Source organism: Misgurnus anguillicaudatus, chromosome 2 (assembly GCF_027580225.2).
Source record: "Misgurnus anguillicaudatus chromosome 2, ASM2758022v2, whole genome shotgun sequence".
In the NCBI taxonomy this organism is placed as follows: Eukaryota; Metazoa; Chordata; class Actinopteri; order Cypriniformes; family Cobitidae; genus Misgurnus; species Misgurnus anguillicaudatus.
In genome coordinates, this window is record NC_073338.2 from 10872201 (window position 1) to 10894120 (window position 21920).

Below are 21920 nucleotides of genomic sequence, written 5' to 3' on the forward strand. Positions count from 1 at the left end.
TATCTGTCAATATTCATATAAAAAACTAGGCTTGATTCGGTCGTTCTGGAGATGTGTAATTGTTTTTTTACAAAAGAGGTCGTTGGGGTCAATATGACCCCAATTGAAAATGAATGTGAAATGCAAATTTTTATTTGTCAAAAAAACAAACAATCAATGTATCCAGAATAAATCTGAAAATCTCCACACAGAAAAGCAGGCCTGGTACTAAACCACTAATTCAATATAGAAAAGACACACACACACACACACACACACACACACACACACACACACACACACACACACACACACACAGAACAAAGATGTAAAGTGGTGGGTTCTAATGCTCACACAGACACAAACATAAAGACAAAGTCACGCACACAAACATACTTGCATCAATTTATGGGGTCATTTTCACCCCATGAACCCTTAGTGTAAACAGGAAAATCGGGACTCGGTGGTTTCCCAGACAGGGATTAGACTAGTCCTAGACTAAAATAAATGTAAGAGCTGTCCAAAATGAAAACAACTTGCACTGACATATCTTAAAATACATCAGTGCCCTTTGTTTTGCTTCAAAATGCACACAAGTAATGTTTTATTCAGTAAGGCATGTTTGTTAAAATAATCCATTCAGCTGATCTCCGGGTCTGGCGCTAGCACTTTTAGCATAGCTTAGCACAATCCAATGAATCTGATTAGACCATTAACATCACGTCTAAAAATATAACCAAAGAGTTTCAATATTTTTCCTATTTAAAACTTGACTCTTCTGTAGTTACATCGAGTACTAAGACCGACTGAAAAAAAGTTGTGATTTTCTAGGCAGATATGGTTAGGACTATACTCTCATTCTGGCGTAATAATCAAGGACTTTGCTGCCGTAACATGACTGCAATAGCAGTGCCTGAAAATAGTGTCCTGCTATTGAAAGATACTAAAGGGACTATAATCGCCTGCTGTGTAATATAATTGTGAACTCTTTGGTTATTTTTAGCGTGATGCTAATGGTCTAATCAGATTGAATGGATTGTGCTAAGCTATGCTAAAAGTGGTACCACCAGACCCTGAGATCAGCTGAATGGATTCCAAAACGGTAAAATCAAATGTTTAACTCTAGGGGAGCTGGAAAATGAGCATATTTTCAAAAAAAGTGGAGTGTCCCTTTAAGCTAATCTCTGTCTAGGAAACCACCCCAAAGACATTTAAGTAGTTTTTATAAACAAACCTTACAAAAAACAATACGCATCTTGAGACAAAATAACAGCACTGATATATTTTATTTAAAGGAGTCCCGATTTTATGTTTTCCTTCGTTGTTAAGAGTGTTAAAAGATGTCTATGCACACAAAAAATCTGTAAAGTTACAAGCTCAAACGTGTCTAGCATAAGCCTGTCCGGGACACCACCCTAAATGTCGCAATGCAATTCTAAGTCTTTTTTTTCTTAAGCCAAAATGTATTAAGTAAAAGCTGCTTTGTTTCATTCCAAAATTGTGGAAAGTGCTATAAGAAATAAATAAATGTACAAAAAGAAAAAAAACCCGAGATTTTGGGTAAATGTTTATTTGATGCGACGAAAACAATGCTTTTCACAAATATGATCATTATACATCTGCTTTCATCAGTTTTATTTTCATTAATCACATTTCATCTGCTTTCACCAAACTAACACTGAATATGAAGAGAAGTTCAAAGCATTTATGACACACAGTCAATACAAAGCTCACATTCACAGAACAAACCACAATGACAGAGCTGCCCATTTAAACCTTTTATCACACCAAACATACTAGAGGCACAAAACTTTTGTGTTTTAATCTTAAATTTTCAGTTCAGTGATAAGTGGTAATTCCAAAATCTCTATTCTATACGAGACATTAATGAAAGCCATCTGAACACCGGCTCAGAAGTTATAGTGGTTCATTTCATCGAGTCCATCTGTCTGCACCGCTTCAGGCCTGGCTGTTCTCACAGAGCGCGTGTATGCGGTCTGCCAGCTTCAGACAGTGCAGGATTCGGTTTTTCTCAGTCTGAAGCTCAGCCGCAGTCACATCCCCCTGCAGTTTCCGGCCAAACAACACCATATCCTGCATGAATAAACCCACCGGCTCGCGCTGACCAGCAGGGAGCTCGGTGATCGTCACGTCCTGAAAGCGGAAGTTAACATGTTTGGTCCTGCCCAGTCCTGGACCCCGTTCTTCAATCCATGTTAGAGGTCTGTAACAGAAAATACACCAAATACAATGCCAGGACTTATCAAATAAAACATGCAATTATAAATGAACAGAATTTTAATCATTACAGTTAATGGTGTTTGCTTAAGAAAGTTTCACTATTGCTATTTCTCGCATGTAGGGATAGTGCTTTGTTTAAAAGCCAAATCTTTATCATTGTAAGAGCTATAGACATAACAATGTGTGACTTGAGCTGTGCTATTATTTTAAATACAAAATATTATTTTAAATACGAACAGAACGCTTTACCAACCACACAAAAGTTAAACAATATTTATTATGCATGAAACTTTCATAACATCATATTATAAAACATACATCTATTAAATATAAAACGTTATAATCACACCACATCAACTCTAATAGAGTTGAAATTCATAAAAGAAATGTTCATTTACATTTTTACAAAATTATAAAATCTAACTTTTAATCTAAAATCTGCTATATCCTCAATTCTCTCTATAAATATTCAGTTCATATTTCTCAAAGAGATATTTATGGTAGTCGTGTGAAACGGTGGTGGTCTCACTTTTGCTGTTGTGTCAGTAAGTGGGCCGTCATTTTCATGTATTTGTTCTCTTTCTCCTCCACAAGAGACGCTGCAGTAACCGTGAGCTCCCCGAAAAGATCGACCAACCAGGTCAATCTGGCAATGCCACTGAATGAAGGAAAGCCAAAATCTGCTTTCAAAGAGCCACCTGAGCAACAGATAAACATGTTAGAAACTAAACACAAAGTAGATGAAAGTCTTTCAAATTGTATAGATATACAGCAGGATTTAGGATCAATGTCGATTTCATGGTAAGTGGGGTTGTCATGGTACAGTACATCTTGATAAAAACTCATTGTGATTTATCTCCTGACACTTTTATCTTTAGATATTATGCTGAAGTATAATACCTGTGAAATGAAGTGTTCCCTCCTCCAGCGTCTTTCCAGCTATGTCTTTTTTCAGCTGTTTGAAATCAGGGGTTAGAAGTTCAATATGTTCTTCATGTAGCACCAAACCTGAAGAAAATTGTTAAAAAAATTTGCGTTACACCGTCAGCCGAAATTCATAACTGTGACAGCCCTATTAAGAGGATCGCTTTGAATCAGATTTCTATCAGAAGTCTTTAAAAACGCAATTATTTCACATTTTTGCTAAAAATTTGGTGTTTTTGAAGAAACCTTCCCATATTTGAGAGGTGATAAAAAGAGAAAAAATTAAGATAGGATTAAACTTTTTTTTTTAAAGAGGGTCTGTTCTTTCATTTGATATATTGTATGTTTATATATTTAAAGAAGAACATTTTCTGGAAGGCATTAAACTTTTGTAAAAATCATAAAAATGCTGCCGCTTTCTAGCAACTTTTTTTTACCGTTTGCGGAGGAAAAAAGTTAATAAATGTACAGTACTGGTCAAAAGTTTGAAATCGCTTACTTATTCTTAATATTTTCCCCACATTACAGAATAATAGTAAACTCATCACAAATATACAAATATAAATCGGGGAATTATGTTCTGAGTAAAAGCATCCAAAATACATAACAACTCAAACTTGTTGCATTTCATCAAGAATCTTCTTGAGGTTTCACAATTTAAAACAATATTGAAGGAGTAGAGACTATAAAAAAGACTATAAAAGTCATCTATTTCCAGAGGCGGTCTTAACATAGACGCCTAGGTAGGCGGCTGCTTGGGGCCCCCTACCAGCGTTCATAGTAGGGGGCCCCCAACAACCTAATAAATAAATAAATAAGACCCTTATCATCATGAACACTTCAAAAGCATGGTAAATTGTATTAATATTCTTAAGAAATAAGATAAAACTTTGAAGTAGTAGTTAAAAAGTCAAGTTCATGTTTATCTGTCAGTACAATAATGAGGTTTGGTGAGTCAACCGCCTAGTTCTGTTAATGTTATGTTGGGGATGTTTTCGTCAATGAGGTGCTTTTGAGTCTTAAATTGGCCACACCTTTCTCTGTGTTTCAGCAAATGGAATGATTTTTGGTGACAAATCTTATTTTGATGCATATTTTGGGAAAATGCTTTGAATTTTTTTTCAAAAACTCAACAATACATTATTGGCAAATTCACAACCCTTTCGTTGTGTTTGTGATGAAAACATCCACTAAATTAAACTGCTGGAAAAATCACCTCAAAATGTCCCCACGAGGTCACAAATTTACTGGTATTCCTCTTTTAAAGATCATATAGGGGGGCCCCATACATACCTTCGCCTTAGGCCCCCAATTTGCTAAATCTGCCACTGTCTATTTCAAAATAGTGTATGTGATAAATATACACATCGAACTGAAACTAAGCACAAAGATATGCACGTCACCTTTCTTTTGAGCCAGATCCCACAGATCTACAGCAGATGAATAGCTCAGGGTCATGGGATACTCCACACACACATGCTTTCCTGCCTCCAGAAAGTGCCTGAGATGGAGCAGATAAAATGAGAGAAGATCATTTACACGTGAGATGAGTCAGATAAGGATTATTTATTAAAAGAAGGTCTGTGACGGTCACCTGATGTGTTCTTCATGGCTGGTGTTTTCCGTGCATATAAAAGCCACCTGGATATCATCTCTGCTTAACGCTTCATTCATGGAGATCTGTTTCACACCCTGCTGGTCATCAAGCGTCCTCCTGGAGATAAAGCCAACAGAAACAACATGTATGGACTCACTTCATGTGGCTCACGTGTTGACTCCCATGCAGGAAACACTCATGCCAAAAAACATATGCAGTGTCAATGAACTTTGTTTGCTTTGCATCTGCCAAATGCATAAATGTACATTTTTGTTTTGATTCATTTTAGCTGAATTTTGAATACTTGGGTTAACTAAATGTTTACAATCATACTTTTAACTGACCTGGAGATAAAGCCCTTGAGCGTGAGCTTTTCAGCAGCACTGGCTTGTAAAGGGGCGAGTAAATCTCTCATTCGGACACATCCTGCAATGCCTACACCCACTACCACTGATCCAAACATGATGACTGCAGGGAAACAGAGAAATCTGTCATTTCAAACTGTGCATGACTTAAAAAAATCATACTTCTCATTTGGTGTAAATGCACACTGGTTACCAAGCCCATGATATTTTGTGAATGTGTGTGCGCCTGCCTGCGTGTGTTTGTGTGCGTGCGCGCGCGCCTGGCTGTGTGTGCCTGATAAAGTCTTGTGTATATCAGCTGTAATACGGTGTACACTAGGAGTAGTGCACTACTATGGTACACCAAGTCGGTTTTAAACTACTACTGCTACATACAAAAGACAATTTGTAAGATGGGCAAGTTATTTTGGTGCTTTTGTGGGGTGCATAATTTGTTTTAAGATCTGGAAACATTTATTTAATTGCAATCAATGTCATCAACTAAATAAACAAATCATTTAACAGATAAATAAAGCATGTTTTAAAGGAACGGGCATGGCAGTTATCAACTTTAAAATGTTGCTAAAACAAACAAAAATCAACACGTTAACTAATAAAACAAATTTAAATGAAATGGCATGACAGTTAGCAACTACAAAGGTTGATAAACCCACTAACGTACTGACGAATACATGAATAAATACAATGTGGTTTAAAGGAGAAAGTATGACAGTTACTACAAATTTTGCCATAACCAACTACTAAATACATAATAAAACATGGTTTAAAAACATGGACATGACAGTTAGCAAATACAAATATTGCTGTAGCTAACCAACCAACTATTTAATAATTACATAATAAAAAGTGCCATAAAGAACAGGGCGTGACAGTTACCAAATACAAATGGTGATATAACCAACTAACTAACTAACGAGTACTGAATAAAATGTGGTTTAAAGGAAACGGGTTGGGCAAACTACTATTGGTTGCTAAAACTAAACAATAACATAAACTCTGAAACGTTAACACTATATAGTTTTTAGAAGAATAGGAAAGTCTAATAATAGGAAAAGATTGTTCACTATGTCGTGTTAACAGAACGCGATGAACAAAAACGCACAACTGAACGATGATACAACGCAAACATATATGAAATCATGCATATGCATGTTTATTAATAAGATCCGTATCCTCACCCTTTAAAGACAACCCGTTGATCTCTGTCGCATCTGTAGAGAAGTGAGAGTAGGCTACAGCCAAGAACTTTCATAACTCACTTGCATAATGCCAAAGACTGCTGATTTAACAACTGCGGAAGGGTCACGCAGTGGAGCAACCCCGAAAACAAGTGTGTTTTAGCGCGTTTTAATCCTATGTGTTGTCCATTTGATGTCAGGTGTTATTGTTGATAAAGAAGTGCTTTATTTAGGATTTGGCAAACATATCTATTTTAGATATCTATCTTATTTTGGGTCTTACATGACTGACCGCTGCCCGGATGCGTAACAAATATGGCCGCCGATTGCGATGACTTTCTCTAAAGGGGCTTTTGTAACGCACAGTGCGTCTGCGTTCCGGTTACACGTGGTTCTGTTTCGATAAATACCATACTGTGATAATTACACGCCATTAATAAACTATTGTTTGCGCCAAATGCATTGTCTCCATAATACAGTTTTCTTGCTTAGTTTTCAGATTGTTTGATACTTTAGTTGTTTGTAATTTCGCATTGTGTTTAAAGTTTTGTGTTCGTAAATATGCTGCATATTTTACACGTTTCTTTTATACTATACTTTCGAAATAAAAAATATAAAAGCACTATGGTAGAAGTGTGTGGTTGGTGTGTTCCAAGCTGTTTAAATAAAGTTTTTTGATATGAACAAAACAAACATGGCCGCGCCCATTCAGCGCTGCGGTTAGTTATTTAACGTAATGAATCAATGTGACGGTGAGTTAATATTTTAAATGAAATTTGAGATTGAACGAAAGCTACTGCAAATACTTTTTAAAGACTAAAGAAGTTGTTGAAAATAATTAAATAAATTTAAATAAATATGATTTCTAAATGTCATATTTATTTTTATTCCTCTTTATATTAGACGATCGCACACATTCAATAATATTTGCATACTAACAAAAGTTTGAACGGTTTACAAATGGTTTTACTGTTATTGTGTTAAATCTACCAGCCAGGGTAGTTCCATGGTATTGTTTTAATGACCTTGGTGTACTATGTAAATACTATGGTGTATGAATAAGGTAAATTATACCATAGCACATATAAATCTATCATACATATTTGATACTATTAAATGAACACAACACATTAACTGAATTAGCACAAGAGTAAGTATTAAATAAGAGACGTAAATAGTGACCCAGTGTTACACTGGCTTTGTATGCTAAACGGATGCATTATAAATCTATATCATACATTTAAATTTCCTTAAAACGTTAGTTTTTTATAAAATCATTTTATATGTGCACACTTTATGCATGTCTGCAAAAGATTTAGCGTTTGATAATGAAAATCATTTGTAGGCTACTTGTAGTGTATGAATCTGTACATACCTGATGAAATAGATCCAGTTTGTAAGGTTTAATACATGCACAAACTCTCATACAGTTTTCCAGAATTGAAGATGAGTCGATCGACTAGTCTCCTCCAGCAGATGACTATATTTGTCACTGTGGTGAGCGGTGGAGGCTGTGCTATGATGTATTATCTCATGCAGAGTAAGTCATCAGCATTACACACACATCCATTACCTGTTGATAAGTGTTTAACAGATAATCCACACATTTGTTCTGTCTCTTTAAGAAAATTTTGCTAAATCAGAGTACTACCGTCTGGCCCTTCAAGAGTTAAATAATAACTCTACAGCCATGGCCAGCCTGGGTGCACCTCCTTTAAAGATCCACAACATCCATTTATCTGACAGACACAACCGCATGGACCACACCAGCGCTCAGGTCAGCATCTCTTAACATCACCTTCATATGATGGCTAGATTAAGATGGTATAGATCAGGTGAACTATTATAGAAAACCTATAATTGCTAGGATATACACATTAAATTGGCTTATTGTATACTATCAAACAACTTTATTTCTGATATAAACATACATTTTATGTAAAAAAAAAGTGCATTGTGGAAAGTGCTATACAAATAAATGTGAATTGATTTAAATTGAACTTACCTGCCTGTGGGAGCCCAGGTCAACCGATTAAGCTGGTATATAGGAGATCCCCTTTGAATAACAATAAACCAGCTACCACTGTCTGTAAAATGTTTGTCTATTCTTTACCAAGGTAGAAAATATATATTTATATAGAAATATTGTAGAAGACATTTACTGCCAGTTTACACCAGATCTGCTGGTTAGCATTATATTAATTCTCATTTGCATTATTTTTAGTTAAAGATTCCAGTTACCGGCTCAAAGACTGGAGGTTATCTCTACATGACATCCAGCAGAGACACTCTCATGAACAGGTACCCTGATTTTACCTCGAAAAATCTCTGGATGCAGAAAGTAATGCAGTACATCGTCTGGATTGTTGTGTACCAAATCTTTGCCTCTGGTTTGCTAATTTGGGATCTATTACCATCTACTACAATGCAAAAAATGATTTTCAATAAAAAAATGTACTATTTTTGTCTTGTTTTCAGGAAAAATATCTAAAAATTCTGTAATTAAGATGCTTTTTCTTGATGAGCAAAACGACCCAAGAAAATAAGTCTAGTTTTTAGACCAAAAATATCATTTTTTAATATTAAAATAATTTTTTTCTCAAACACTAAATTCAAGAAAAATTGCTTACCCCATTGGCAGATTTTTTGCTTGTTTTATGCACAAAATCACTTAAATTTTATGTTTTTGGTCTGGGAACTGGACTTGTTTTCTTGGGTCGTGTTGCTCAGCAGGAAAAAGCATCTTAATTTAAGAATTTTTAGATATTTTTACTGAAAACAAGACAAAAATACTAAGAAATACTAAAAAAAAATACTCTAGACCCTCCATTTTTTTATTACAGTATGTAATGCAAAATATTATTTTTCAATCATGCACAATGTTTTGTCATGTATACTGTAACAGTTGTATGACATAACACTACATACATAATACAGTATGTAACCTCTTCTGTCACTAGATGGCATCTCGAGCAAGTGTTTTTGAAGCTTAGGGATGGAGAAACCATTAAGATTTTCAACAAGACAGAATCTCAAGAGTAACATCACACAGAAGATCTGTCCCATAAATGTGTTTATTTCAGACATGTCTGTGATTATTGCATGTAGTAAATTTAGCTAATTGAAAAGTTTGTTTATGAATATACTGTATGAAAGTTATATCGTATTGTTTTGTGCATCATTAAATACAGTGATGTAAAGTACAATATTGTATTATATGCATTTTTATTTTTATATCATTATGATGTTATTTCTTTGTTTTTAATCTGTACTGTTTTATTATTACAACCAAAACGGTTTATAATAAATTATTCCTGCAGTGTTTGTTAGTGTATTTTAATTTCATGTGCATTTAGTAAAGTTATAAAAGTAGAAAAAATTCAACCAAAATTCCAGCACATAATATATTTTTTTGCAGTATAATCATGCTTTTCTTTTACTTTTATAGGTACTGAATGTAACCTGTAGGTGTCAGTAAATGATCATTAATACTGTAACCCTCAACGCTTGAAACAATAAATGTATTATATCATGAATAAAGCATTACAGCTACAATTCGGCAGCAACTCTTAAAAAACACTGTCACATTTTTATTCAAAATCTCAAAAGAGTTTGTTTGTAGGATGGCATGTTTATTTTTCTGGTCTCCTCCGTAAGTTGCCCTCAGCCTTACTGCTATTGGTTCATTTATTGTGAAAAATGTCAGTTCATGATATATCAGAATATAACCAATGTGTATAAATAATCTAAATGCACAGAAATAAACACACTTTATCCACATCAACACAGTGACCCAATAAAACAGATTTTCAGGCATTCTCAATAAATAAATTATAAAAAACAAGTGAGTCTAAGGCAACCATTTTGGTCAGATTGGTCAGCCTATGAAATTTTTACCCAAAGATAGTTTTATGCAAAAAGAAGTAATTCAAAATAATTTCTGAAACTAAAGCTGGACTCAACTAGCTGATTTAACAAACCGTAGCTAAAAAATGGCAATATGGATTGTTAAATCAACTCAGATTTAGTCATGTCAACTTCCTATTATTTATCTTGACTAGAGATAAGTTGTTATAACTTATAAAATATAGCTGAAAGATGTCATGCATTAAATATATCACACTGTGGTTTTTGGATATTTTATTACAAAATCTTTCATATGGCTTTAATTGTCAGTCTGAATCTAGCTTCACTAAATCATCTGCACTGAGTTGGGGCCGCATGTCTCAATCTCATCATTATCCCGAAAACCACCCTGTTCCAGAAATATCCTGATATTCCACAGAGCTCGGAGACCATCTGTCTTCACTTTCATCTGCCAAAAGATCCATTGAACTAAATACTTCCTCAGAAGTTGAGCTGGCTTGTCTTGGCACATTTTGCATGGCTTGAGGTTATTTTGAATATTAGAGGACTATAAATGTGTTATGATGATTGGGTCATGGTTAATTGGGGTGTGAAGACCTCTTTTCCCAGGTTGTCATTTGCTGAAAACCCCATAAATAATTTGTCTTTAAACGCCCATATTTTGGGATTTTAGCTGTATGTATACGATTAAACGATGTCTGTATCTCACATGACCTTGTTATTTGTACACGGTGTGACTATACAAATCACAACATATTTATAGGAAAATGTTCGCGTTATTTTGTCATTTATTGGGAGCTGTATGCTAGCTGGAGCCATTTACTTCCAGTGTTTGTGCTAAGCTAAGCTAGCGGTGGGTAGTGGCTAGCACTGCTTCATGAGGCTTCGAAACATTTGCGAATCTTTTGTTTCGAATCAGTGGTTCGGAGTGTGTTTCAAACTGGCCCAAGTCACTTTATTTTAGCAAACGAGGCTTCATTACGTCATAACTGTTTCGAAAATCCCATGGTTCACCACTAGGGGGACAAATGACCAATGTCTAATATGTTTAGGTGAACTCGGGTCAGTTTTATTATGCAAGTTTATAAAACATTTATCCTTCTGACTAATAACACTACCATTTTGTCTACTTAAAGACAGATTTAAAGGTGCAGTGTGTAATTTTCGGAAGGATCTTTTGACAGAAATGCAAAATAATATACAAAACTATATTATCAGGGGTGTATAAAGACCTTTCATAATGAATCCTTATGTTTTTATCACCTTAGAATGAGACGTTTTTATCTACATACACGGAGGGTCCCCTTACATGGAAGTCGCCATTTTGTGTCGTCATTTTTCTACAGAAACCCTTAACGGACAATTTTTTACCAAGTTGTCTCCGACGATGACATGTTTGTCTGGTGGCGACTACAGTAGCTTCTCTATGTGTTTCAAAAGCGAGGGATGAGCAGTGGACTAAGCCGTTGGTTGCAATTCGCAACCTCACCACTAGATGCCGCAAAAATTTACACACTGCACCTTTAATATCAAAAATGTGCATAATTAAAAAGGGAGTTTGTGTTAATGATTTGTTTGCCCTAAATTAAAATATGTCCTAATTAAGTTAAATAATTTTTTTAACATAATTTAATAAAAATCTTGCTATTATTTTGTAAAACAAAAGTGTAAAATGTTTGGTCATATCTGCTTTACACCATTTTGACCAGCAGGGGTCACCAGCGTGTGTGGTGTTTCGAACTGCTTCGAAAAACTGAACACATTTTCGAAGCAATTGATTCAATTGATTCGAAGCTTTGAAAAGCTTAATTTCTCCCATCACTAGTGGTGGGTGCGTCAGACAGAGTTACAGGACACACGGAGATGAGAAAGGTATGTCTTTAAGCTGGGGGATCTGGGGGATACGTGAATAAGCTAAAATCCCAAAATATGGGCGTGTTCCTTTAATGTGCAATATTTTCTCATGGGTTGCTTTCTATAGTCAAAACTCCTTAAAACCCTTTACTGGATGCGTGAGAGAACATTTTGGGTCAATAAATGTATGTCCTTATTACACACTTCAATGCAATTCCTGATTTTTATTGATCAATCTCTCCATCCGATTAATTTGCAAATCTGCAAAAATCAATTACACTGTTAAATAAAAGGTTAAAATATGTACCCCAGCTGTCACTGGGGCAATACCCTTTAAAAAGTTACTAATATGTCACTTTAATAAAATTGATACTAAAACCATTTTTAGTGCTATAGCGCCTATGAAGAACCATGTGGAATGATATAGCACCACTTATGGTTCTACACAGGTACTATATGGCACTTAAAATGGTTACCTTATGATTATGGTTACCTATTTAGCACCGTTTGTTTTTAGGGTGTGCCATTAGGTACATTTATGTAGGGTAGGCTATACATTTGGTACCAATATGTACCTCTGAGGTACTATTTTGAACTTAATGGGGCGGTTTCCTGGACAGGGCTTATCCTTATCCCAGACAAAAATGCACATATAAGCATTTAAAAACTTCTACATATATCAGTACCATTGTTTTGTCACTGGATGTTACAAACATTACTGATGTGCATCCGAAACCTCACAAGATTTCCAGGCGGTCCAATAGAAAGTGATTGTTTATTGACATTGTTTAACAGTGTAGATACAGAGCTCAGCCTGAGGGAGGCGCTAACAATGACCTCGATACACAATTTAAACCATTTTCACATTTCTCCCTTATTCACTTTCACAGAGACAGGTTACAGTGTAAAAAGACATAAGCAGGCTAGTGTATGTGAGGTGAAAGCAGGAGACAAATCGATCCGCCTTTCCCAGTATGCCGTGATTCGGACGTTTGTAATAAAGGCAGTATGATCCAGACCTTTCTCTTTATTTCTGTCACCTTGTCATAAATGCAGAAAAGACCTTCACCAACAGCTTTCCTCTTCATTCCAAACATATATGCATAGTAATATACATTTCATATACATATACTCAGATTTAAACTATGACTTTGTAAATAGTAATATGAAGAAATGTATAACAAAGGAACTGTTGGCTCTTGATTTTAAAATGTAGATTTTACACAGACTGTTTCATTAAATATGTACATATTCGCTATACATTAATTGAATACAGGTCATTAAGACAAATATGCATTTCTCTACAATTCTAAGCAGAGCAAAAGATTCAGTTGCAAAAAAATAAAACAGTTTGAGCTGCAATTGATTTTCTTTCAGCAGAAAAACACCTTTAAGACGAACCAAAGTCATGGTTTCTTCAAATAACTCCCCCTAAAATGAAAACGTACTTTTCTATTTACTGATGTTAATCCGAACCTGTAAGACTTTTTCTTCTGTTGAACATAAAATGTGATATTAAAGGGGCCATAGCATGAAAATCTGACTTTTTTCATGTTTAAGTGCTATAATTGGGTCCCCAGAAAAGGTGAAAAGATCAACCCAGTAACTTAAACGTAAACCATTCTCTGCAAGCATGTGAAAAATTAGCTTATTGAAATTTGGCTCCCCTTGTGATGTCACAAGGGGATAATACTAAATCTGCACTATCCAACCATGGCACTGCCATTTAGTGCAGAAGGAGATAGAGAGAAAATAATTGACAGCACAATTGAGTTTCAATTTCAACAAACCACTATAATTGCGATCAGTGTTTGCATTTCATCAGCTCATTTGCATGTTAAAGGACACACCCAAAACGGCACATTTTTGCTCACACCTATAAAGTGGCAATTTTAACATGTTATAATAAATTATCTGTGGGGTATTTTGAGCTAAAACTTCACATACGTACTCTGGGGACACCAACGATTTATTTGACATCTTAGAAAAGTCTTGTGAAATGTCCCCTTTAAGCAAAATGTTGCTTATTTCCAAATAGTGAAAGTAAAATGGGACAGACACTGTTGAGCTCCAAAAATATGAATATGAAGCATAAACTGTTTACTCAGATGAAAATGGCTTCAGTAAGCTCAATTATAGTAATGTGCAGCATTTTATTGTCAGTAATGTTTTAATGGTGTTATAATGGGGGAAACAGTCATTTGTTTGATTACTTGTACTGAAAAAAGCAACGCCGTTAATTTATAATGCCATTATTCCCATCACTGGTAATACAAATATGTAATGTTTTTATCAGTGCACTTTAGTAATAGCTTTTATATTCCACAGAAGAAAGTCATAAAGGTTTGGGAGTTACGCACTCCATTGAGTGAGGGAAAGACGTACACAGAAATGCATGCATTGTGTCATGTTAAGACAATTCTTGCGATCTTTATGTTTAATGCACATTCACGCCATCCTAAAATGTAAACAAACATTTCACCAGTGAAATCTAGCTATCAATAAACAAACCACTCTGACACTCTGGTACAATTTGTGTATAAATAAATGAAGGAGGTGCACTATTTGGTCTGAAATTTCTTAAAATCCCTCATCACAGTCATAAAGAGAAATATAAGAACATTTAAAAGCTAAATCAACTCTTATGGCGTTCACACTGACTGCAATTAGCAGCAACTGAGGTGACCCATGTGACCCAGTTGGATAATGGGGCGTACACATCATATGTGTGAATTCAACAATTTGCATGAGTAGATTACAAAGAAAGTCAAATCTAAAGCCGGCAAAAGACGCAAACTCGTGTGGGGCATTGCAAATGACGTAAATTGGGGCAAGCGCTTTAACACGTGTTTTCAAGGGCAAACACCAGATGCAAATTCAATGATTTGCGTGAGTAGATTACATAGAAAGTCAATGCAAAGACCCGAAGCAGGGTGACTCAACCAGGCTGATGCAAATTATGTGCCGCAATTGTCGCGAAAACACGTTATTGGGCGTACACACCAAATGCGAATTCAAAGATTTGCGCAAGTAGATTACATACATAGACAATCTAAAGGCAGCAAAATATGCAAACTGACGTGGGGTGCTGCAAATGATGTAAATTGGGCAGCGCGAATGCCACAAAAACACGTTATGGGGCGTACACACCAAACGCGAATTAAATGATTTGCGCTAGTAGATTACATAGAAAGTCAATCTAAAGACTGCAAAAGATGAGAACTTGCGCGGGATGATGCGAATTATGCAAATTGGGCACCGCATTTGCCATGAAAACACGTGTTATAGGGCAAACACACCAAAAGTGATTTCAACATTTTGCGCGAGTAGATTATATACATAGACAATCTAAAGCCGGCAAAAGACGCAAACTCGTGTGGGCATTGCAAATGATGTAAATTGGGCAAGCGCTATAACACGCATTTTTGGGGCAAACACCAAATGCAAATTCAATGATTTGTGTAAGTAGATTACATATAAAGTCGAATGCAAAGACCCGAAGCAGGGTGACTCAAGCAGGGTGATGCGAATGATGCAAATTGGGTGCCGCAATTGCAGCAAAAACACGTTATTGGGCGTACACATCAAATGAGAATTCAAAGATTTTGCAATCTAAAGCCGGCAAAAGACGCAAACTCATGTGGGGCGATGTGAATGACGCAAATTGGGCGGCCTGATTGCCACGAAAAACACGCGTTACGGGACAAACACACCAAATGCAAATTCAATGATCTGAGTGAGTAGATTACATACAAAGTCAATCTAAAGGCAGCAAAAACACAAACTCGCGTGGGGCGATGCAAATGATCCAAATTGGGCGGCGCATTTGCCACGAAAAGACGCGTTTTCGGGGCAAACACATCAAATGCGAATTCAAAGATTTGCCCAAGTAGATTACATACATAGATAATCTAAAGGCAGCAAAAGAGGCTAACTAACGTGGGGTGTTGCAAATGATGCAAATTGGGCAGCGCAATTGCCACAAAAACACGTTATGGGGCGTACACACCAAACGCGAACTAAACAATTTGCGCTAGAATATTACACAGAAAGTCAATCTAAAGACTGCAAAAGATGAGAACTCGCACGGGGCGATGCGCATTATGCAAATTATGCACTGCATATGCCACGAAAACATGGGTTAATCGGGCAAACACACCAAACGTGAATTCAACAATTTGCACGAGAAGATTACATAAAGTCAATCTAAAGCCAGCAAAAGACGCAAACTTGCGTGGGGCGATGCAAATGACGCAAATTTGGTGGCGCGATTGCCACGAAAACACGCGCTATGAGGGAAACACACCAAACACGATTTCAACAATTTACACGAGTAGATTACATACAAAGTCAATTTAAAGCCGGCAAAAGATGCAAACTCGCATTGGGGTTGCAAATGACGCAAATTGGGCAAGCGCTATTGCCACGAAAACACGTGTTATGGGGAAAACACACCAAACGCGAATTTAACGATTTGTGCGAGTAGATTACATAGAAAGTCAATCTAAAGACTACAAAAGATGCAAACTCACGCGGGGCGATGCGAATGACACAAATTGGGTACCGCATTTGCCACGAAAACACGCGTTATGGGGCAAACACACCAAACGCGAATTCAACTATTTGTACGAGTAGATTACTTACAAATTCAATCTAAAGACGCGAACAAATGCAAATTGGGCCACGCGATTGCTGTGAAAACACGCGCTATTCCCCCTTAAACATGTCTTCACGCAAGTTGAAAATATTCACCTCAAGCGAAAATTCGCATGACACAAAGTTAAATTCCGCGAGTAATCTACAATGGAGAATGCAGTGCTTTGCTTTGGTGTGTACTAGGGTTGTTGCGGTGACAGAATTTTCCCACCGGTTAATCAGCGAATTACAAACCCGGTGATACCGGGTGGGAGGGGCTTATAAATGTGCATGCAGATGTGCGCATTTTACTTTAACTTTTGAATTAGAGGGAATTGTTTAAATGCAGCGCTTGCGTACACTGCGTTAAATCGCTTATGAATCCATGTGCAATGCGAGTGCAACAGCTGTTTTAATTTAGCACTTGAGCCAGTGGCGGAAATGAGTAACGTTAACCGTCTCTTTCTCCATTTAAAGCGCTGCTTGAATAAAGGGTTTATTATTATTCTAAACGAAAAACACAACAAAACGATCTCGCTTATATTAAACATTATATATGTAAATTATAACAAAAACGAGTAAACACGCGCTTCCTGCTGCTCTGTGACATGACCCGCGTTTACCTCCGCTGAATTCACACATTTAGTTGTTAGTGTTTGCTCTCTCTAACGAAAATAAATGATTTAATTACAAGAAAAAATCAAAACGATGGTGGAAGACAGTGACGCGGTTGGCAAGTGATCTAACCGGTTAAAGGCTGAACCCCCGGTATCACCGGTTATCGACGGTTTCATCGGACGCGATACACGTCTGGATCCGAACTTTACTTCCGGTTTTGTTTGTTTAATGGTCTGACTAGTTGCTAAACTGATCTCTTGAACAAATGTCTCGTCGAAAATAACAAATGTTTTGGTTTTCTAGGTATTCTATGTGTTGTTTTTTTGCTTGTTATATAAATGAAGAGTTTCGTTGCAAAACGAGATAACCACCGTTTTTTTAATTGTTCAGAAATCTCGTTTTTTTGGTTGTGCATTCTAATTAATTTCAATGCAACTGCAGTTGGTTTGTTTTGATTTAAACCTTAATAACTTAAAAAATACAGATAAGTAGCACCATAAAACAAAATAATAACATGATAACATAATATTAAACATGTTTTGACAAAAATGTAAAAAAATGGATTTATCTCGTTTTGCAACGAAACTCTTCAAATTAACTACGTTTAAAGAACTTTGTTGTTATTTATTCTTAGTGGAGTTTACCGGAAGTTACGTGCGGACCACGACAGCCGCTTGTTTATGTTGTTATTGCTGAAACCGTCTATACCGACTATTGCAACAAGCCTAGTGTGCGGACGATTTTTTTAATGCGTCTGTCGCTCAAGTGACTTCATCATCAACTCTCATTTAAAAAATGAAGGACCTGTAGTCGTTCTGATGCTGTAAATCGCTGTCAGTGTGAATGACTCTTTATATGATACCTTAATGTATTAATTGACAAAGCAAAAAGTGATAAATTCTGCCCTCCTCTCGCATCCCAACCTTGTAAATCACACAGATTTTTCTGTTAGTATATTTGTGTTGTGTAAAACATACAAAAATGTCAAAAATATCAACATGAAGCCTTAAACATCCTGCCACAGTTCCCGTGATCTATTTTCAAGAGTTTACATAAGAAAGAGATACAAAATGAATGTTTAAAAAAAATCCATTCACAGCATACTGATTAGTGCAAAACAAATAAAAATGTAAAACTGAGGTTTCGGCCTGCCGTATCTCCGTCCTCCATTGACTCCTGCGAAGTGACGTGATTTCATGATGATGGCGTCCTCGGTGTGTGCCGTGGTGCTCCGTGAGATTACGGCAACGTTAATGTTTTTTTTTGTAGGTGTTTTTGGTATAACTTAATTTTTATTGTAAAACAGCAATAACAGAAATAGCGGCTGCCACGAGCGAGTCGTTCGTGTGCGAACGGAGAGACTCCAGCGGAAGTCGAGGCCCTGAGTGTTGAAGCAAATTGAAGGCTTCTCTTTCGCTATTGCATACACAGCATCATTTGTACAAACCCGTTACGCGTGGTCCACCTGCGCAGGTGGCTTTTGCATGCAGTGCTGTTCAGAACGAGCCCAAGACACGAAGGAGACGCTAGCGGATAATTACATACGGTGAACACGGACGGGTCACCGGAATAAAGGTTTTAACGCGTGAACTCCTTATTCAAGGCCAAAAGTGCTGGTCTCTTCAACAGCGATTAAAAGTTTCTCATACAACATCGTGTAGGACGGATAGGGAGGAAGATCCAGACGATTGAAGCACGTGTGAGCCCTAAAAAGCAGACACAGCACGTCAGCATGTCTCGTCTGGATTAATCTTTAGTCTGTACATTTAAATAATATTTAAATTTGTAGTAAATCTTCCTGGTTTTATATTGTATTAAAAACATAGTAAAAAAAAAAGAATTCATCAAACTGTAATAACGTTCTCTGACCGCACTTTTAAGTTTGCTTTCTTATGATCTTATCAATTTGTGATAGGTAAAACTTATTCTCACCCCTTCATATAAAATATCTCATATTTGTTAAACGATTTATATTTATCGTAAATATTCTTTATGCTTATATCTGTCAGGGACATTTATCTTGTATTGTATTGATATTCATCACCTGTATGAATATTAGGGGAGTAGATATGTGTAACAAAGAAGAAGCTGTGACTGTACCTAGGCAGGGATGTGATCTTGCCCCACTTCTCGATGCAAAAGCGTCGCAGGCCGTTGCTCCCACGCAGGGCGGTGAAGCCCTCGTACGGTACGCTGGAGGTGCCCGTCACGAACTGCAGCAGTCGAAGTCTCTGTTCATTATTGAAGCGCTCTACGGCTCCCCAGAACCAGCGGATGACAATGTGCCCGTCATGATAACCTGACGGTGAACAAAGATTACATTGTTATGTAAAACTCAAAGCCACAATTCTTCAGTCTTCTAGGTGAGGTTTTAGCACATGTTGATTGTATGTGGTTGATAGGGTGACAAAAGGTGACAAAACCCAAGCCTGCATGTGACCCTGGACCACAAAACCAGTCATAAGTCGCACAGGTATAGTTGTAGCAATAGGCAACAATATAATGTATAGGTGAAAATTATTTTTTTTAACCCTTAAACTATTTAAAGACCACTGTCACTATTCTTTTGAGTGGGAGGGGGTGAAAAGGAGATGTGAACCTTCAAATTTATATAACTCTGGCATTCTTTGGTCTAGAAACAAAATCTTACATTAAAACATTAAAGATTTTCACTGAAGTGTTTGGAGTTGTAAATCAAATAAAAAAATGTTATAGCTGCTTAATTTTTTTTTATTAAATAATGCAATTAAGTATGTATTTTATATTTAAAAAACATAAAAATTTAAATGGAACCCAAAATGCTAAAAGAAAAATAAAGCCACAAGTCTAGTTGTGAACCATATTTCAAGTTAAAATCACAAAAAATGAGGTTAGTGGGTTTACCAATAAAGGCCACTAGGTGTCAACGGTTAGCTGCATTATCACTAATTAATAAGTTACTGTCACTGCATTAACATTAATGCAAAAAGGTTTAAAATATAAAAACTACATTCTTAAAGATTTCCAACAATATATAGCTTGTCAAGATTTTTTTAGGTTTATAGGATATTTACAAAATAAATAAATATGTTATAAATTTGTAATAACATCCTGGGGCCCAAATGTTGGCACGCAACATTTTAGAAATTACTCTTCTTTTTTTGCAAAATGATGAAATATGAAAACTACATTCTTAGAGCATTACAACGATAAATAGTTTGTCAAGATAAGTAAGTTTAGACTAAGAAATTAATGTTTAAAATATGTTATGCCAGGCAAACAGGCAAAGGGTTAATGGCAATAATTATTAAGATATTAAAGATTATGTTCCATTAAAATATATTGTACATTTTCTACCCAAAATATGTCAAAAATGCATTTATTATTAGTAATATGTGTTGCTAAGGACTTTTTTTTGGAAAATTTTAAAAGCAATCAGATTCCAGATTTTCAAATAGTTGTGTATCGGACAAATATTGTCTTATCCTAACAAGCCAGACACCAATGGAAATCATATTTATTTGGATGATGATGTATAAATCTCAATTAAAAAAATTGCCAGGCTTAAAGTCTAACAACTCAAGTATTTGAATTTATTGAAGCTACTGTGTGTGTGTGAATATATATATAAATATGTAAATATGTAATGCCAAATGTTCCATGTGTGGGACAGAGACAGGTAAAGGGTTAATGCCAAAAATCTTTAGGATATTAAAGATATGTGAAGATTATGTTCTATGAAAATATTTTTCTACCCTAAATACTGTATGTCAAAAATGTATTTATCATTAGTAATTTGTTACTAAGGACTTTAAGCGATTTTCTTATTTTGATTTTTTGCACCCTCAGATTCCAGATTTGTTTCTGTGCTGACAATATTTTGTATGTGTGTGCTGACCTCCTCTGTACTCTGTGTTGTTTCTCCAGTCATTTAAATCAATCTCTGCTGTTCCAGCAATGACCAGCTCCAGCTCTCTGGCATCAAACACTGACACCAGACGAGAGTCCACCACCTGAACACATACACGGGTTGGTCCAGTTAGATGATGTTTAATAAACAGGCAGCGATAAAGATAGAGTAAATGAGAAGATCAACATGTTTACCTCATAAAAGCCTCTGACCATAGCTTGTGTCTGCTGGACCACACCTCTCTCCACCCTCCACTTCACCATACGCTCAATATATTCCTTCTTATTCTTCTCTGTTACCTGCACATGCGACCCACCTGACTTTAGCTCTCGCTCTGTCACCTGACACAGGCATAAACAAAAACTGTTATTTTTGATTACCATTACCTACTACAGCAGTGTTTCCCAACCAGGGGGCCGGGGCCCACAGGGAGGCCCAAGCAGATTTCCAAGGGGGCCTCGAAGTGGCTTAAAATGATAAAAAATCTGTCTAGTCATTCCATGTTATATTTAATTTTATGTTAATTGGGGGACTTCAAATATTTTTGTGGGCAACTAGGGGACCTTGAAGTGAAAAAGGTTGGGAACCACTGACAGAAATGATTTATTAATCAGATTAGATAATAGACTGCATATGGATGCATCATCATCACCACCCATATAAAATCCCTAAATTGTGACTAAGAATGCACCGATACAAAATGTCTGTGCTGATACTCAATTATATTCAATTACTTAGAATGACATGTTCTGATACCGATAGATAGGCCTACT

At 36.2% G+C, this 21920-nt stretch overlaps 3 protein-coding genes across 5 annotated transcripts in view; 1 reads left to right on the forward strand and 2 right to left on the reverse strand.

The window, feature by feature from the left end:
* Nucleotides 1–1533: 1533 nt before the first annotated feature.
* Nucleotides 1534–7794, reverse strand: blvra (biliverdin reductase A). Of its 2 annotated transcripts, none has more exons than XM_055201328.2 (7): nt 7660–7794; nt 5086–5209; nt 4739–4858; nt 4548–4645; nt 3121–3228; nt 2750–2918; nt 1534–2203 (listed from the first exon to the last, which is right to left on the reverse strand). In XM_055201328.2, exons 2-7 carry the CDS (start codon nt 5202–5204, stop codon nt 1939–1941), a joined length of 879 nt encoding a protein of 292 aa, XP_055057303.2. In that variant the 5' UTR covers nt 5205–5209; nt 7660–7794; the 3' UTR covers nt 1534–1938. The 2 variants fall into 2 exon arrangements, with proteins under 2 accessions (XP_055057303.2, XP_055057302.2); XM_055201327.2 differs by lacking the exon at nt 7660–7794 and adding an exon at nt 6285–6421.
* Nucleotides 7006–9608, forward strand: coa1 (cytochrome C oxidase assembly factor 1). Its single transcript, XM_055201329.2, has 5 exons — nt 7006–7036; nt 7715–7824; nt 7910–8061; nt 8509–8585; nt 9245–9608. Exons 2-5 carry the CDS (start codon nt 7731–7733, stop codon nt 9324–9326), a joined length of 405 nt encoding a protein of 134 aa, XP_055057304.2. The 5' UTR covers nt 7006–7036; nt 7715–7730; the 3' UTR covers nt 9327–9608.
* Nucleotides 9609–12763: 3155 nt separating this feature from the next.
* Nucleotides 12764–21920, reverse strand: part of hecw1b (HECT, C2 and WW domain containing E3 ubiquitin protein ligase 1b) — a 65330-nt gene continuing 56173 nt past the window's right edge. For both annotated transcript variants that reach the window (XM_055201332.2, XM_055201331.2), the window contains exons 25-28: nt 21342–21488; nt 21136–21250; nt 19359–19557; nt 12764–18964 (exon numbers count right to left, since the gene is read on the reverse strand). In XM_055201332.2, coding sequence (XP_055057307.2) covers nt 18853–18964; nt 19359–19557; nt 21136–21250; nt 21342–21488 — 573 coding nt within the window. In that variant the 3' untranslated portion in view covers nt 12764–18852. The remainder of the gene's footprint in view (nt 18965–19358; nt 19558–21135; nt 21251–21341; nt 21489–21920) is intronic.

Excerpts from the sequence above, each read along its gene's own strand:
- blvra (XM_055201328.2), bottom strand. The coding sequence starts at position 5,204 with ATGTTTGGATCAGTGGTAGTGGGTGTAGGCATTGCAGGATGTGTCCGA. Across the intron at positions 3,229-4,547 it reads GGATCTGGCTCAAAAGAAAG|GTTTGGTGCTACATGAAGAA; the intron begins GTGACGTGCATA and ends AATTTTCTTCAG. Across the intron at positions 2,919-3,120 it reads GGGAACACTTCATTTCACAG|GTGGCTCTTTGAAAGCAGAT; the intron begins GTATTATACTTC and ends TCTGTTGCTCAG.
- coa1 (XM_055201329.2), top strand. The coding sequence starts at position 7,731 with ATGAGTCGATCGACTAGTCTCCTCCAGCAGATGACTATATTTGTCACT. Across the intron at positions 7,825-7,909 it reads GATGTATTATCTCATGCAGA|AAAATTTTGCTAAATCAGAG; the intron begins GTAAGTCATCAG and ends TGTCTCTTTAAG. Across the intron at positions 8,062-8,508 it reads TGGACCACACCAGCGCTCAG|TTAAAGATTCCAGTTACCGG; the intron begins GTCAGCATCTCT and ends CATTATTTTTAG.